Below are 17,879 nucleotides of genomic sequence, written 5' to 3' on the forward strand. Positions count from 1 at the left end.
ATAACTCTTAATACGTCTGTTAAAAAGCAATCAAAACATCACACTGCATTTTGCTGAAAAATTAATAAAAAAAGTATGAACTAATTAACGTGTTACCATAGTCCATGTTAGTCATATTGGAAATTTGTTACCAACTCATCTGCTTTGTAGCACAGAACCCTACTAGCTGATAAGCATTTATTGCCCATCCCTAATTGCCCTTGAGAATGTTGTGCTGAGCTGCTCCTTGAAACCCTACAGTCCACCATGCCAGGTTGATCCACCATGCCATTAGGGAGGGACTTTAGGATTTTTATCCAGCAACCGTGAAGGAACGGTGATATTTCCAAGTCTGGATAGTGAGTGGTTTGGAGGGGAGGGGAACTTTTCAGGTGGTGGTGTTCCCATATATCTGCTGCCTTTGTGCCCTGCAGATGGTGGGCAGGCTTTGGAGAGTCAGGAGGTGTGTTGCTTCAGTATTTCTAGCCTCTGACCTGCTCTTTGTGTGAGACCACTTGAATTTCTAGTCAGTGATAACCCCCGAGGGGTTCTCCTGAGATGATCAATTTGAACATGTTTGAAGCTTGGTAGAATGTCCTGATGAAATGCTGATATCTGTTAACTCTCTCCCTGGTGATGAAAACTCCACCGTTGTGAAAACCAACCAATTGCAGCAGCCCAACTAAGTATCGCATACTTAGTTTGAATGACTGACCTGTCCGAACCACACTAATCCATAGTAGACATAAATGGACTTTGGTTTTGTGCACAGCCGATCCCTTAAATGCTGTTAACTGTGCAAATGTTCCGTTGTGAGTAAACCAGGAGCTATCATTCTGGTTGGTTCTCTTGGTGGCCTTTTGAAGTTTGTTTAGTGCAGTCCAGTAGAATATCTGCTAATTGTGTTGCTGCAGTCAACCCTATTAAGCATCATCACAGCAAAAGTACTTCATTGGATGAAATACTTGTTAATGTAATAAGGTTAATATGAACATATGCATTTATATATAAGTGAAGAATGTCGGTCCAACCACACTTTTTCATTTAAAGTGATAGGTGTACTTTACATCTTTATCAGATGTAGCAATAACTCATTTAGGCTTTCTTTCATTATTTTAAGTAGCCTTCAACATGTACAATAGTTGATTGCTTGTTCCAAAGGTTGTTCTTCAGCTGACTGTTAAAACTTAGATTTAAACAGTTGACCTTTCCTTCCCCTTTCCTCCTGTTGAAACATCAGACTGTTCTATGGCATGGTAATTTACTGAATTTGCATTCTGAGGATTGAGTAACACAGATTATAGAACATGAGAATATCTCATGAGTAGGCCATACCGTCCTTTGAACCTTTGTGCAATTCAGTACAACCATTGATGATTTTATGCCTCAACTCCACATTTTCATTTGCTTCCTGTATTAATTGATTCCTCTGAAAGACAATCTATCTACTCCAGCCTTGCTTAGAGCATCTACAACCCTCAAGGTTGAGAATTTCAAATATAAACAGTGTTGACTGAAGAAAGCTTTCATTTTGAAGGATCAGTCGTAAATCCTGAGGACTGTCCTCCATATTCTAGATTCCCCAGTTGAAGGAAATACACTTAGATTTCAGAGACTACTTGAATTTGTTTTTGTTTGTGAAAGTTATATGCTTTTTTAGGTGCCCTAATTTCACCACTTCTGCACTTAGTGAAATATGTGCATGATAGGCATGCATATCATTAATTTTAGTTAATGTACAGTGTAATTTTCTACCTTTTACACTCTAAGGTGTCATTTGTTGGCAAATCTGTATTGCATATGATTTCCTAACTGATAAATTTCCAACTATTAGATTAATGCTGTGACTTTTGTTTGTGGGGTGGGAGACATGTGGAGGTTACATCTGCTCTGAATCATCCATTTAACATTTCGTCAAGTCACTTAAAATTCTTTTTTAGTAATATTAAATCCTCTCTAAGCCACAAATAATATCCAAGATTCCACAGATTGATAAATAAGTAATGCACAGGAAAACCAAGGATCAAACGCAACAGGTATATCGCTCGAAATAAGTTTACAGAACAATTTTGGCATGAGAAGAGTTTTAAAGGAGAAATGCAGCACTGAACGAAGAAAAATATTCAACTAAGCCAACAGGGTTCAAAATGAATTCTGTTACACAATTTGTTTATCGTGTATTTATTGTGGCAATCATACACTCATTCTTTGTACAGGTGCTACAAATATACTTAGCAATTTCCCTCAAGTGTTTATGCCTTTTTGTGCAAATAGCATAAAATTGACTCCAAAAAATAACCTTTACCTCATGTTGGTATTTGACTGAAAATTGCAAACATTGTTTGCCAAATTAATAACTCTTAAATGCTTGACAAAAGGATTTGTAAAGAACTGTAGTGTAGGTTAATCATTTTGACAAACAACATATGTAGTATTCAGAGCCCTATTTTTAGAATTGTATTTTGATGAGAGATGTTGAGAATTACTCATTTATAACTTGTTTCACTTTTAATCCATTATTCTATAATCTAGTATATATTGTTTACTTTTATGTCATCTTAATGGTTTAAAAAACCTTTAACCCGTTATTTGGAATGAATACTGGATGATTAAATGTATGACAAGTGAAAATGTGCTAGCCTGGTCTAGCAGCTGAATAATGGCAAGGCAGCAACTGCACCTAACCATTGGGTGGAAGAAGCACCGAGTGAGAGAAGGCTTGCTAGTAAGGACTCGGTAGAGGAAGATGGAGGTGCCTACGCTATATGTTCTGGGAGGAATGAATGGAGAATGAGGACAAGATACATAGTTCAGCATTTGTGATCAGATAATCACCATGAAAGACATTACTGTTCTTGTCAGGTTCAAAAGTGTGTCTTATGAATCAGTGCTTTCCTCTGAACTGGTCATGTCATGGCACCATCATCAATGTCGACGCAACAACAATTGACAACCCTGTTAAGGTAAAATTCTATGAGAATTTGGATGAACTCATTCTCTGTGCGTTTGTTGGTAATGAATTCATAGTTTGAACATCCGAGTACATGATGTCTACAGTTTCCCCTTTATCCACAGAGCATGTTATGCCTTCAAATAGCTCTAATAAATTGGTGAAACATGATTTCTATTTGCAAAACCATGACGACTTTTTACAAACATTGTAGTTCTTTTTAAATTCCAAACTATTACTGCCTTAATGATCACGTAATAGTCTCTCAACTCTATCGTGTCAGTCCCCTATGAATCTTGTGTGTTTCGATATGGTCACTTATTATTCTTTTAACCTTAACAAGAACAGCCTCAACCTCTCCTCGTGAGAAAACCCCTCCATGTGAGGAATCAGCCCAGTGAATCCTTTCTGGTCTGTCTCCATAACCAGTATATACTAGTTTAGGTAAGGGGGCCAATCCTATTCACAGTATTCTAGGTGTGATCTAACTAGTGCGCTTTATAGTTTGTGCAAGACTTCCTTATTTTTATACTCTTGTAAACACAGTGGCTTTTAAATAAAGGATAAATTCTATTTCCCTTACCTAGTACCTACTGAACATGGATGCTTGGTTTTTGTGATTTTTGTATGAGGTACCCAAATTTTTGTGCTCCGTTTTTCTGCTGTCTTTCTATATTTGAATAATATTCACCTCTTTTGTTCTTGTTGCTAAAGTACAAAACATTACATTTTCCCACTTATTCTATTTTGTCAATTTTTTTGTTACGTAAAAGTGTAGAAAATAGGAGCAGGAGAAAGCCCTGTTGAACCTGTTGTACCATTCAGTATGATCATAACTGATCATCCAGCTCAGTACCCTGTTCCTGCTTTCTTCCCATAACCTTTGATCACTTTAGCCCTAAGAACTTAATTTAATTTCTCTGTGAAAACATTCAATGTCTTGGCCTCAACTACTTTCTGTGGCACACAATTCCACAAACACTCCATTTTTTCAGTGAAGGAATTTCTCCTCATCTCATTTCATTCACGTAACTTGTTTACATCCCTTTCTAGACTCTCTGTAATGTTCATCCCTCACCTTCCCATCTATTTTTTGATTTTCTGCCATCTTGGGGATTGTAAATTCTGTTCTTTAATTCAAGTCATCAATTTCTACTGCAAATAATTGTGGCTCCTAGCTCTGATTCCTGAGGTTCTCAAGGAGTTGCAGGTTGTCATTATGAAACTGACCATTTTTCTCAACCTTTTTACATCTATTAGTTAGCTATTCTCTGTTCACATTAATATACCGCACCCGACACTTAGCTCATTAAGTAGCCTTATCTGCAGTACCTGAACAAATGACCCTGGAAATCCAAATATATAATACTTTTATCTATCCTGCTTATTATTGCCTCATTGAATTCAGGTTTGTCAGGCATAATTTCCTCTTCATGAAATAATGACTCTACTTGACTTTTTAAAAAAACTTCATTTGTGGGATGTGGGCATTGATGGCTGGGCACTTATTGCCCATCTCCAGTTTCCTTGAGAAGGTGGCGGTTAGCTGCCTCCTTGAACCGCTGCAGTTGACCCACATTACCATAAGGGAGGGAATTATAGGATTTTGACCCAGTAATAGAGGAGGAATGGCGATATATTTCCAGTCAAGATGATGATTGGCTTGGACGGGAACTTTCAGGTGCTGGTATACCCATATATCTGCCGCCCTTGTCCTTCTAGATGGAAGTGATTGTGTGTTTGGAAGATGCTGTCTGAGGATCTTTGGTGAATTTCTGCAGTGCATCTTGGTGGTGGAGGGAGTGGATGCTGTGGATGTAGTGCCAATCAGGTAGGCTGTTTTGTCCTGGATGGTGTTAAGAGTGTTGGGTCTGCACTCATTCAGACAAGTAGAGAGTGACTCATCATATTCATGACACATGCTTTGTAGATGGTGGGCATGCTTTGGGGAATCAGGAGGTGTTACTTCAGTATTCCTAGCCTCTGACTTGCTTGCAAGTCCAGTTGAGTTTCTGGTCAATAATAAACCCCAGGATGATGATAGTGGGGGATTCAGTGATGGTAACATCATTGAATGTCAAGGGAATGTGATTAGAGTGGTTGTTATTGGAGACAGAGTCATAGAGTCACAGAGCATGGAAGCAGATGCTTCAGTCCAACTTGTGCATGCCAATCATTCTCCCAAATGAAACTAGTCCCACCTGCCTGCACTTGGCCTGTATCCATCCAAGCCTTGCCTATTTATGAACTTATCCAAATATCTTTTCAATGTTGTAACTGTACCTGCATCCACACTTGCTCTGGCAGTTCAGTCCGCAAATATTACTCTCTGTAAAAAGTTGACCCTCGTCGCTTTTAAATCTTTTTCCTCTCACCTTAAAAATATGCACCAGAATTTGAACTCCCCCACCTGGGGAAAAGTTTTGTCATTCACTTTATCTTTGCCCCCAGTGATTATATAAACCTCGGTACGGTCACCCCTCAACCTCCTGAGTTCCAGGGAAAGAAGTCCCGGACTTTCCAGACTATTTTAACATCTCAAACCCTACACTCCCAGATTTTGAGTAAATCTTTTTCTCAACTCTCTCTAGTTAAATAATATCCTTCCTGTAACAGGGCAACTAGAACTGCACGCAGTACTCCAGAAGGGGTCTCTCCTGTATAACCTCAACTCCTAAACTAGTTTTGAGCAACGAATGCAAGCATGCTAAATGCCACCTTAACCATTCTGACTACCTGTGAAGCAAATTGCAAAGAATTATGTGCCTGAATCCTTAGGTCTCTCTGTTCTACAACACGATCCAGAGGCTGACCATTAAGTATATGTAATACAAACAAGGATAGGACTAAAGTGTGATACCTCATATTTATCCACATTAAACTCCGTCTGGCACTCTTCAACCCATTGACTCAATTGCTCAAGATTTCTGTGTAATCTTAGATAACCTTCATTGTCCACAATACCATCAATTTTGGTGTCATCTGCAAACTTATTAACTGTGCCTCCTATATTCTCACCCGGATCATTGAAATAAAATGACAAATAAGTGGACTGTGTACTGATCCTTGTGGAGCATTGCTATCACAGGCCTCCAGTCTGAAGATAACCCTCCAATACCATCCTCTGTCTCTTACTATAAAGCCAATTTTGTATCCATGGTAGCTCAGTGGTTAGCACTGCTGCCTCGCAGCACCAGGAACCCAGATTTGATTCCCACCTCGGGTAACTGACTGTGGAGTTTGCACATTCTGTGTGAGTTTCCTCCCACAGTCCATGGATGCGCAAGTTAGGTGGATTGGGTATGCTAAATTACCTAGTGTAATTTATCTCCCCCATTTATCTCTCTACTGTGGAGGCACCCTGCCTCTTTTCCTGATTAAGAACTTTTGCCCGAAATATCGATTTTCCTGCTTCTCAGATGTTGCCTGACCTGCTGTGCTTTTCCAGCACCACTCTAACGTAGACTCAGGAGTTACGTGGCCTGGTGGAACCAAACGATGCTGCTTGATAGCAATATTGATGAGACTGACTGATGCAACAATTGGCTGGGCTGGATTTGTCCTTTTTTTTTTAAAATGTGCGGGATATATACCTGGGTAATGTTCAACTTTAACCTCATCCTTTTATGCTTTCCTGTGTTTTGATTTAGGAACCCAGTTTTGTATTAGAATACGTATTCTTCATTGGGATAGAAATCTTGTATCTTGTTCTGGTCCTCTTTTCCCTAAAGAACTTCTCACAACAAGATTATTAAATAAGCCCTGTCATTGTACAAAATCAAGTTTCGGACAAGTGTTCCTTAGTTGATTACTTGTTCCGTAACACTATTTGTTCAGTAACAGTGCATATTCCAGGAATTCTTTTGCCACAGTATTATTGCTAATGTAGTTTGCCTGGTCTATATAGTTTAAGGTCTCTTGATTACTGCAGCATCCTTGTGTGTATTTTCAATCCCCCTACCTTATCATTACTTTGTGGAGACTTGTCATTAATTTCAACTGATATTTCCTGTACCTTGTTTCTTAACTTCAAGTCAGGCTGTTTCAACATCTAGATTTTCTAGCCAACATCCTTTTTAACTAATGCAATGATTTTTTTTTACATTAATAGCACCATCCTTTGTCTGTTTTACCTGTCCTTCCTAAATCTTGAGTCACCTTAGATTGTTAGATTCTGGCCTTGTCATCCTGAATTTGTGACAGCAATTTGCACTGTTAATTCATCTACCTTAATGCAAATATTCTGTGCATTCAGATATTGGAACTATAGATTTGTCTTTTTGACATTTCTATACTTTTTTCACTCTAACCCTATTGGAGTCATGACATGATTTAGATTTTACAGCATAGAAAGAAGCCCTTCAGATCACTGTATTTGTACTGGTTATCAAGCACATCTCTGCTCTAATCCCACTTTTCAATTCTTGGCCCATAGCCTTGTATGTTATGGATTTTCAAGCATTCATCTAGTACTTTTTGCATTTTCTGCTGGTACTTGCCTCTACTATCCTTTCAGTTCAGGCTATGCCTTTCAGATAACTACCGTCCTCTGGGTGATTTATTTTTGGTAATTTTCTAAATCTAGCCCTCAGCTTAAATCTCTGCTGCCTGGTTACTTACGCCCTCCCTCTTCTTCCACTGTTCCCCCGATCTTCCTTCTCCACTCTCCTTCCTCCCTGCCACCTTTTTTTATGCTCCCCATTTTTCCCTAACCCATTCTCCTCTCATCTTCGTCCTTCTCCTGACACTCACCGTCTTCCTTTCCTTGTCCCCTCCCCTCACCTCCCCCCTCTGCTTTTCATATTCCTCCTTCACCTTGTCCTTCCCCTCCTTGGTAAACCCCCCCCTCACTTGGCCCTGCAAACCCCTCATGCCCTCTTGGCTCTTTGCCCCCTTCCATTCTTCTCCTTCCGCCCAACCCCCACTTCCCTTCCCCCTCTTTCCACACTCTCCTCTTCCTCCTCCTCCCCTTCCCTTCTTTCCCATCTCCTGTTAGAGCTTGAAGATTCATGCCTGCAACTGACCGTTCATAAGGCGTTTTCTGATAGTGTATTCAGTTTAATTGGCAGCAGTTTAGATATGAGGTATGAATTAGCTAGACAAAGGAAAGTATACAATCATAACACTTAGAGATGGTTCACTGATACCAGAGGCCCAGCAAGCTGGCACAGAATGTGTTGTTCTCATTAAAATTATTGTTCATTGTCACCAGTGTGTTTCTTTCTTTGGTCTTCCTCCTCCTTGTCTTGCTCATCTTCAGTTTGGAGAGAACTGCTCCCTGCTTGATGAGAACTGCCCTCTGACCCTGAGTGCTAAACCTGTTTCTAGTGGCTACTTGTCTATGCTATGTCAATTGCCTATTTGATTCCTTCCAGCTAATTTTGCCACAGGACAGCTACTCATGATGTTTGGAAATTCATTGTCCCCTTGCCTGCCTTTGTCTGAGGATTAATTTATTATTTCTAAGAGCAAAGCTTTCATTTGGCCAAACACAGCAATGATAGAGCATAAACGGTGTCAGGTAAATCATTTCTGTCAATTGAATGGAGCATTTTACCCCAGTGATATTTGTGACCTTTTAAAAATTTCATGTGCTTGAAATATGTTTGTTTGTAGATGGATCATTACTATCTGTCTCATGCAACACAGGAAATGTTGATTCTCAATGTTTATGATACGTTAAAAAAATTGAGTCAGAATTTGGTCTATTTTTATCTCTCATGTTGCTCAGTATTCTGAGCTGTAATCCACCACACCTTAATTTAACTCTCACTTACCCCAATGCCTTTTCAACTTCATCTGGTTCATGATCCTCTCCATACAGAAGTTTCTTTTCTATTCGATATTTCACCTGACTTATCTCCGTCTTATCAGGTACTATTCATTCACCTTTCAAACAGGCAATTTTATTGCAGTACTGACTGCTAGTGAGTTTTGAGATGATTTGTAGCTCAGGTTGGGGTTCTGGATGTAAGTTTGGTCGCTGAGCTACAAGGTTTGTTTTCTGATGTTTCGTCACCATACTTGATAACATCAGTGAGCCTGTAGTGAAGCACTGGTGGTATGGCCCACTTTTTATTTGTTTACGTTTCCTTGGCTTGGTGATGTCATTTCCTGTTCTTTTTTCTCGGTGGTAAATGGGATCCAAATCAATATAAACTCTGGTTGGAATGTCATGCTTCTAGGAATTCTTGTGCATGTCTGTTTGGCTTGCCATGAAAAGACAAGACCCACTCTCAGTATCTTTACATACAGATGAAGGACACCAGTTCAACTGGGGCAACAGTCATTCTAGGACAAGCCAAACCGAGAGAGACTCGAGAATTCTTATAAGCATGGCATTCCAACCAGAACTCTATCAACAAACGCAGTTTACCATCCCTTGACGAAAAAGATCAAGAAATGACATCGCTGTAGGCAATGACATTGCTGACCCAAGTAAACCTAAGCTCCAATAAACAAAGCAGGCCATACTACCAGAGGCTCATTGATGATGTTACCTAGTAAGATGATGAACTGTCTGAAAGCAAATCTTCCAACTCGGCGAGCAAGCTTGCATCCATACTGACAGGTTCATAGCTTGCAAGTATTCTTCAATTTCTGTCTCTTCCAAGAGTTGTGGAAGCCATCTGCCAAAGTCTCTATTCGACATCTTTTTGAATGTACCCATTCAGAGTTCCTTCCTCACGACAGCACTAAATGGACCGAACCAAAGTCATTAAAGACATTCACTGTAACTATGATACATTGAGTCTCTCGATCTTTGCGTTCTTTGACCAGGTGACCACAGTGCTTTATTGTATTGGGACTACCTTCTGTTTTGGTCATGTCTTAATTATCCAATTTTAGTTGTAAAACTTCAAGTAAAGGCATTTCTTTCAGCGAATGTCTTCCTTTGAGCCTTTTGCAATTTAGGAAAAAAAATACTTTAAGTTTGTTCTGATCTGATAAGTTGATAATATTAGTTGGAATTTCATCAAAATCACTATCAGTGAGAAAGCTCTAGATGTAATTATCTTTATTTAAGTGAAGATATTCTAAAATGGGAATACAATCTGTTTGCATTTTATAATGGGAATGCTTTAACCTGGGTGTTTACAAACTGAATAGAAATCATCATTGGTCAATAAAGAGTATTGTAGCAATTGAATTTGTAATGTAAATGCCAACCTGAGTTGAGCAAGGATTCACCAAGAAATATATTGTATTTTGCTAGCATATCTTTTTAGATTAGTGTGCTGTGGTAGGTATCATTGGTTGAAATTGGTGGGTGGACTTTGAAAAAGCTTAGTGAGAATGGTCGGAATAGAATCCAAAGGTTAGTTTATGTTTAACAAAGCTAGGCGTGAAAAAGTTCCAGAAGGATTTGGATGTAGGTTTGCTCACTGAGCTGGAAGGTTCATTTTCAGACGTTTTGTCACCATACTAGGTAACATCTTTAGTGAGCCTCCAGACGAAACACTTCAGAAGTTTCCTGCTTTCTGTTTATATGTTTGGGTTTCCTTGGGTTGGTGATGTCATTTCCTGTTCTTTTTCTCAGGGGGGGTGGGGTGGTAAATAGGGTCTAGGTCAATGTGTTTGTTAACAGAGTTCTGTTGGAATGCCATGCTTCTAGGAATTCTCATGCAGGTCTCTGTTTGGCTTGTCCTAGGATGGATGTGTTGTCCCAGTCGAAGTGGTATCCTTCCTTCTCTGTAGTAAGGATACTAGTGAGAGAGGGTCGTGTTGTTTTGTGGCTAGTTGATGTTCATGTATCACCATTTCCTATGATACACCATAGGAAATGACATCATTAAAGGAAACCCAAACATAGGAAACACCGGTGTGCTTTATCCAGAGGCTCACTGAAGACATTACCTAGTATGGTGATGAAACGTCTGAAAATGAACCTGACAGCTGAGTGAGCAAACCTACGTCCAGAACCTCCAGAAGAATTTGCTGAAGTTTAATGTTATACTATATTAATTATACACTCTCTTTTTCAAACAGTTTCAACCTGAATGAAGACTGAAGCTGCTCTGTGTGCTATCAATCACAAATTCTGAGAAGAATAATAGTCTGGTGCTGCACATGTTTAGATGGATCTGAATCTCAAGGGAAGCTCAGATTTATTATGTTATTGACTTTGAGTGAGATGTCCAAATGAGAAGAACATTTGAGACTTTAGTGTTCACTAACAAAGACAGCAAAAAAGCCTCATACATTTGGCTGATCCAGAGTGCGGCACCTCTGTGAATGGTGGATTGTCAATTGCTATGTCTGCAGTGTTGCTGATGGCCCAGCTCTGAATTCATGCTACTCAAGGATTCTTACATTTATAGCTAATAGAATTGCACAGCTTTTGGTCCAAGATTTGAATAGAAATAGCAAAGTGGCCATGGCTGCTTTCATTAATAAATTGCTGTTGGTATTTCTAATTCTCCAGAACAATTGTATGTGCCATGAAAATGCACTGTCTCTGTTAACAAGGTAGGTGTTGATGTGAAATCCTCTTTTTGCTAACCCAAGTAAGTAATTTCGCGCGAGCTTACTACTTAACAAACACATGCACATAATGAAACATTTAGAAATTTACTGTGCAAAGTTGTCTCATTATAAAAGTTGATATATTAGCTTTTGAGAAAACTGGGATTTAAAGATGTGTCATGTGGGAAAAGTGCGTTGTAATTAGAAACTGTTCATTTAATAATTGTGTGAATCTGTTTCTTTTCTGACGAAGTACAGGAACATTTTACATCTTTGTTTCTCAGGTATAAACAAAACCCATGGACATTGCCATCCAGTTGTCCCCAAAACAGGCAGCCAGAGAAACCAAATTCTCTGAACTTTAAACTTGATGTTAGAATGCCTGGAGTAACACCTTTGACGGTAAGTTTCATATAAATTATTTGCTTTGTCATTCTCTGGTATTCTTACTGCAATCCTTTTTGTACATTAAAATCAATTATTTCACGTATTGAAATGTAATTTCTTATCCAGAATTATCCATATTTATTGAATTAGGGTATTTTTGTGAAATCGCAAGTAAATCTTGTTAAAATGTTACAGCAGTAAAATTATTCAGTGTTTTTTATGTCCCTTCTGTTAGAATTCATACTGTGGATGTCATTGCATGTATTTTGTGGTTAATGTAGTTTCTGTGATATCTGTTAATTGAGCCAGCCAGGTTTTGTGGCAACGAACCAATAATCTCCATCTTGAGGGAAACAAGAGTTGGCTTTTACATTCAGCAGAAGGAGTAATATACTGGAGAAATGCTGTTCAAACAAGATTCTCCATAAGCATTAGCATTTATTTTGCATTTTCAGTGCCACTACTATAACATTATCATTACAGATTCTATTTTTTATTTTACAAATCTGTGCTGTTCTTGAATCTGCTGCTTAATTAATTTTGCATTCCTTGATAGTGAGGAACTTTGGTAATGCCAATTTCATTTTGTACTGATACTTTGAGATCCTGCAATGATGTAACCAGAATGGCACAATTTAAAAGGAGTTGCTCTGCAGAAGGGATGACTCATTCTTGCGGATAATGCTCATTATTTCATGAAGCCTAGGGAAAATCTTTGAAAGGCTGCTTAAATTTGGGGAATTCTATTTGTATTTCATATTGAGTTGTTGTAAATAGGTGATATGTGAAAAGGGCATGAATTTGACAATAGAAACTAAATGCAACTGGACTTTCTAAAAATAAAGCTAGGTTGCTTGAATTAAAACAAACTGCTCTTTCCTTGTGTAATAAAAGATAGTTGAGGATAAGTTCCCAGCTTGATTGTTATTCACTGATTTCTGCAGAATAGTGTGCGTACATGTGATGAGAAGCGTACTTTAATCTCCTGTTGCTGCCTGTAGTTGAATATCCTGTCAACATTTATCATACAAAATTATATGAAGAATAGGTGCTCAATTGAATGTTTGGGTATTGCTGGCAATCGTTATCATACTTGCGAAAATTGGGGGAATTAAGGGCATAAAATGGCAGCATAAGGTCACTGTACCTTTGGATATGCACTGAGCATATTGAGAAACCTTGAGTGTGAGGTTTCATAATGTTTGCCATTGTTGATACATTTAGTTCACTGCAGTTTGTTTTCCAAATGTGTTTTGGATTTGATGTTTTTAGTAGTTATGGTTCAGGGAAGTTAGATTCTCCAGTGAAATCCAGTACATCCAGATGACTGTTTAAAAATACAAATTATGAGGAGGATAGTGTGTTTGAGCATCTTAATGGATGTTTCACAGGCCATTTAATAAGTGCACGAGTTGAGTGTGTGGTGCTGGAAAAGCACAGCAGGTCAGGCAGCATCTGAGGAGCAGGAGAATCAACATTTCAGGCAAAAGCCCTTCAACTAATAAGTGCAGAAATCCTGTAATAAATGATGATAAGGAGATGCCGGTCTTGGACTAGGGTGTACAAAGTTAAAAATCACACAACACCAGGTTATAGTCCAACAGGTTTAATTGGAAGCACTAGCTTTGAGTGCCACTCCCACCACTAGATGAAGGAGCGGCTCTCTGAAACCTGTTGGACTATAAACTGGTGTTGTGAACACTATAATAAATGATTGAGTAAATATTATGCATTCCAAGTCTTTTGAAATAATCAAGACTTTGTTTAAAAAAAAGACATTAAACTATTATGTGATGATATTTCACTTATATTTACAGAAGATATATGTTGAAATTCTCCAGAAGCTTATAAAGCTTAAAGCTTTTGGAATATTTAGAAGAGTAAATTGAATCAGAAACTGACAGCAGTAGAAAGCAAGTGATTTTAATGGTAAACATTGGTGCTTAGTCATAGAGCTCCTAATTGAGTTCTGTAAAGATCTACTCTAATTTACCACGATGTTTATATCTTAAGTTAGGCTGGGATGTGGGGTGGTGGTAGCTTAGTGGTATTGTCACCAGACTAGTAATCCAGAGATCCAAGTAATGTTCTAGGCAAAAAACCCAAAGAACTGGTGCTGGAAGTCAGAAACAAAATCTGAAGTCACTGGAAAAACTCAGCAGGTCTGGCAACATCTGTGCAGAGAAAGCAGTCTAGTGACCCTTCTTCAGAACTAATTACATCTTGGAAAAGTTGATATGTATGCTTGAGCAGGAGTGGGGGAGGGGGATGGAATAAACGATAGGTGGAAATGGAACCCAGAGAAAGAGAGTGAGAACAGCGGTTGGGCAGAGAAAGGTGTGAGTAAAGGTCAGCCTGTTAGAACAAAAAGCTGCTAATGGGAACCATGAGGGCCTGAGAATGGGTTGTTTGTGGTAGCATCCCATGTGGTGATAGGTAGACAAGCATGAGGCTGGAAGAACATCGAAAGCCAGGCAGCATAAGAAAGTGGAGAAGTCCCAGGTTCATATTCGAATTCAGTAACAACAGAATTAAAGATTTAATGAAGACCAGAAACCTGTTGTTGAATGGTGTTAAAAAAAAACCCATCTGCTTCATTAGTTTCCTTTTAAGCCCATGTGTAACTCCAGATCCACAGCCATGTTGTTGTGTCTTAACTTCCCTCTGAAATGGCCTATCAAACCACTTGGTTATATAAATTGCTACTAAGTTTAAAGAAAGGAATTGAACCAGATTGACGACCTGACAATGACTAAGGCATTGGAAACAGCAACAGCAAACACAGTCCTGTCAACTCATCATGGTGGCTCAGTGGTTAGCACTGCTCCCTCACAGCACCGGGGACTCGGGTTCTATGCTAGCCTCGAGTCAATGTCTGTGGAGTTTTTGTGTGGGTTTCCTCTGGCTGCTCCAGTCCCCGCCAATAGTCCAACAATGTGCAGGTTAGGTGAAATGGCCATGCTGAATTGCCCATAGTGCTCAGGGATGTGCAGGTTGGGATTAAATGTTGAGTAATAGGGTAGGGGAATGGGTTTGAGTGGGATACTCTTCAGAGGATTAGTGTGGACTTGGGTCAAAGGGCCATTTTCCACAATGTACGTATTCTAATCTATGGTTTTTACTAATATCTAGGGGCTACTGTTAAAATTGGGAGGGCTGTCTCACAGACTGCAAAAGCAACAGTGTGACATAATCACTGACAAAATCATACCTTATAAATCATGTCCCAAGCGATGCCATCATAATTCCTGAATGTCATGTTTGACAAAACCAGGTGACACTACAGTGCTCAGGAACCCATGAAGTGTCACTGTAACAGGTCAAAGGTGTGCAAGGAAATCTCCAGCTGATTACCATGCAGCTTCTCATCACCTGACAAATCAGTACTCTGCCTGCATGTTGAAAACCACTTCGCAAAAGCATCGATAATGGAAAGGGTGCAGAATATAGCCAGAGTACGAGACTTCAGTGTTCATCACCAAGAGTAACATAGCAGCATTACTACTGATCCAAGTCATTGAGTTCTAAAGGACATAGCTACTAGAAAGAGGGAAAAACATACTTGACCACATCCTCACCAATTTGTCTGCCGCAAATGCATCTGTCCATGACTCTGTTGGCAAGAGTGACCACTGCACAGACCTTGTGGAGACAAAATCCCAACTTTATCTTGAGCATATTTTCCATTGTGTTGTGCAGACTAACTGGATCAGATTCAGCAATTCCCAGCATCTATGAAGTGCTGGGAGTCATCCAAATTCAGTTCCAATACAACTGATGACCTTTAGGCATGGCATAATTCCCCACTCAACCATGACCATCAAAGCAGGATCAGCCTTGGTTCAAAGAAGAGTGTAAGAGGGCATGCCTGAAATGTGTCAACCTGGTGAAACACAAGACTATTTGAATGACAAACCACATAAGCAGCAAGTGATAGACAGAACCAAAGAATTCCACAAACAGCGAATAATATTTAAACTTTGCAATATTGCTATATCCAGAGGTCAATGGTGATGGACAATTAAACTCATTCTAGGAGGAGGCTCTGTAAATATCCTCAAGCTTAATCATGGGGAAGCCCAGCACACTAGTGCAAAAGATAGAGTTAAAAAATGCAGAATGGGTGATGACCTCCTACAGAGGTCCCCAGCATCACTGGCAGTCTTCAGCATGTTTGATACAATGTGATTTTAAGAAATGGCTGGAATTATTGAATATGATCAAGGCTCTGAGCCCTGAAAATCTTACAGTAGTGCTGAAAATGTGCTCTAAAACTTGCTTATTCCCAAGCTAAGGTGTTCTGGTAGACCTACAGTACTGGTACAGTTATGTATCCAATCAGGTGAAAAGATTTCCAGTTATGTCCTGTACACAAAGCAAAACAAATCCAAACTGGCCACATTCCACCCAATCAATCTACTCTTAATCATTAGTGAAGTGGTGGAAGGTGTCGGCAAAAATGCTGAGCAGTAATCTGCACATTGAAGCTCTGTTGAGTTCTGTCAAATGTTTGGAGGCACTGGATGCTGCAAAGGCTATGGGCCCTGACACAATTCAAGCAATTGTACTGATGACCTGACCTCCAGCAGTCGTCTCATTCCATGCAAAACTGGAATCAGTAGGTACTGAAGCAAACACTCCATTGATTTGAGTCATACCTGGCACACAGGAAGATGGTTGTGGTTTTTGAAGGTCAGTCATCTCAGCACCAGGGCATTTCTGCAGGATTTCCTCAGACGTGTCCTTGGCCCAACCATCTTCAGCTGCTTCATAAGCGATCTTCTCTCTGTCATAAGGTCAGATGTAGGGAAGGTCGCCGATGATTGCACAGTATTATGAAACTTGAAAAGGTTGAGACAACGTATACAAGAATGTTGCCGGGGTTGGAGGGTTTGAGCTATAGTGAGAGACTGAAATAGGCTGAATATGAAAGGTTTAGAGGGATATGGGCAAAATGCTGACAAACGAAGCAGTTGAAAAATTTGGACCTAGGACACTAGCCTGAAGAACACATGTAGCGATGTCCTGGAGCTCAGATGACTGACCTCAAGTAACCAACTTCATTTGTGCCAGGTCTGAGTCCAACCAGCAGACAGTTTTCCATGCCAATCTCATTGATTCCAATTTTGCTGGGGCTCATTGATGCCACACTGAGTCAAATATGGCCTTGATATCAAGAATTAGATTATTTAAGGTATCTGGTTGGCTTGGGCCAACTAGGCAGAAGGGCCTGATGCACATCTTGATGACCCTAAGTGATTTCACTGGCTGGGTCTGCAATTTTTATACACATCCTAAATACACATAAGATGGTGGTGAACTGGTTTCTTGATTCACTGTAGTCCATTTGATGGATGTATACCCACAATGCCATCAGGAAGAGATTTTGGGAATTCTGGAACAACATCATTGAAGTAACAGTGGTTTATTTCTAAGACAGGATGGTGTGGGTCTTAGAGGAAAACTTGCAGGTGATGGTTTTTCTTTATATTCCTGCCCTTGTCCTCTTTCATGGTCGTGGTTATGGTTATGTAAAGTACTTTCCAAGGAGCCTTGGTAGATTTTTGTAGTACATCTTGTCATGATGCACATTGCCTACACTGAGAATTGATAGTGGAGGAGTGAATGTTTGTTGTGAATGTGATGCCAGTCAAATGGACTGTTTTGTCTGGATGGTGTCAAGCTTTTTCAGTGTTGCTGGAGCTGCACACATCCAGAAAAGAGAGGAATATTCCAACACACTGACTTGTGCCTTGTAGATGGAAGATCGTCTTTGGGGAGTTATGTGGTGAGTTGCTAGCTGTTATTCCTAGCTTCTGGTTTATTCTTGAAGCTAAAGTATGTATGTAGCTGGTTTGGATGATATTAGCTATGAGGAGAGATTGGAAAAACTTTGTTCTTTTGCCCTGAAGAAGTTAGTAGTGAGAGCAACCACCTTAAACTGCTGCATTTCTCACTGTCGCAATATCTACATTGCTGTTAGGAAAGGAGTTCCAGGATTTTGCTCCAGTAACATTGAATGAACGGGGACATAGTTTCAAGTCAGGTGGTTTGGAGGGGACCATGGTACAGGTTTTAGGTTTGGAAGGTACTGTCG

The 17,879-nt window shown here is 39.6% G+C and overlaps 1 protein-coding gene across 6 annotated transcripts in view; it reads left to right on the forward strand.

Moving 5' to 3' along the window:
• Positions 1-17,879, forward strand: part of pam (peptidylglycine alpha-amidating monooxygenase) — a 214,185-nt gene that overhangs the window by 62,778 nt on the left and 133,528 nt on the right. For all 6 annotated transcript variants that reach the window (XM_060837028.1, XM_060837056.1, XM_060837066.1 and 3 more), the window contains exons 2-3: positions 10,919-11,398; positions 11,680-11,797. In XM_060837028.1, coding sequence (XP_060693011.1) covers positions 11,307-11,398; positions 11,680-11,797 — 210 coding nt within the window. In that variant the 5' untranslated portion in view covers positions 10,919-11,306. The remainder of the gene's footprint in view (positions 1-10,918; positions 11,399-11,679; positions 11,798-17,879) is intronic.

This window comes from Hemiscyllium ocellatum, chromosome 2 (assembly GCF_020745735.1).
Source record: "Hemiscyllium ocellatum isolate sHemOce1 chromosome 2, sHemOce1.pat.X.cur, whole genome shotgun sequence".
Lineage (NCBI taxonomy): Eukaryota > Metazoa > Chordata > Chondrichthyes > Orectolobiformes > Hemiscylliidae > Hemiscyllium > Hemiscyllium ocellatum.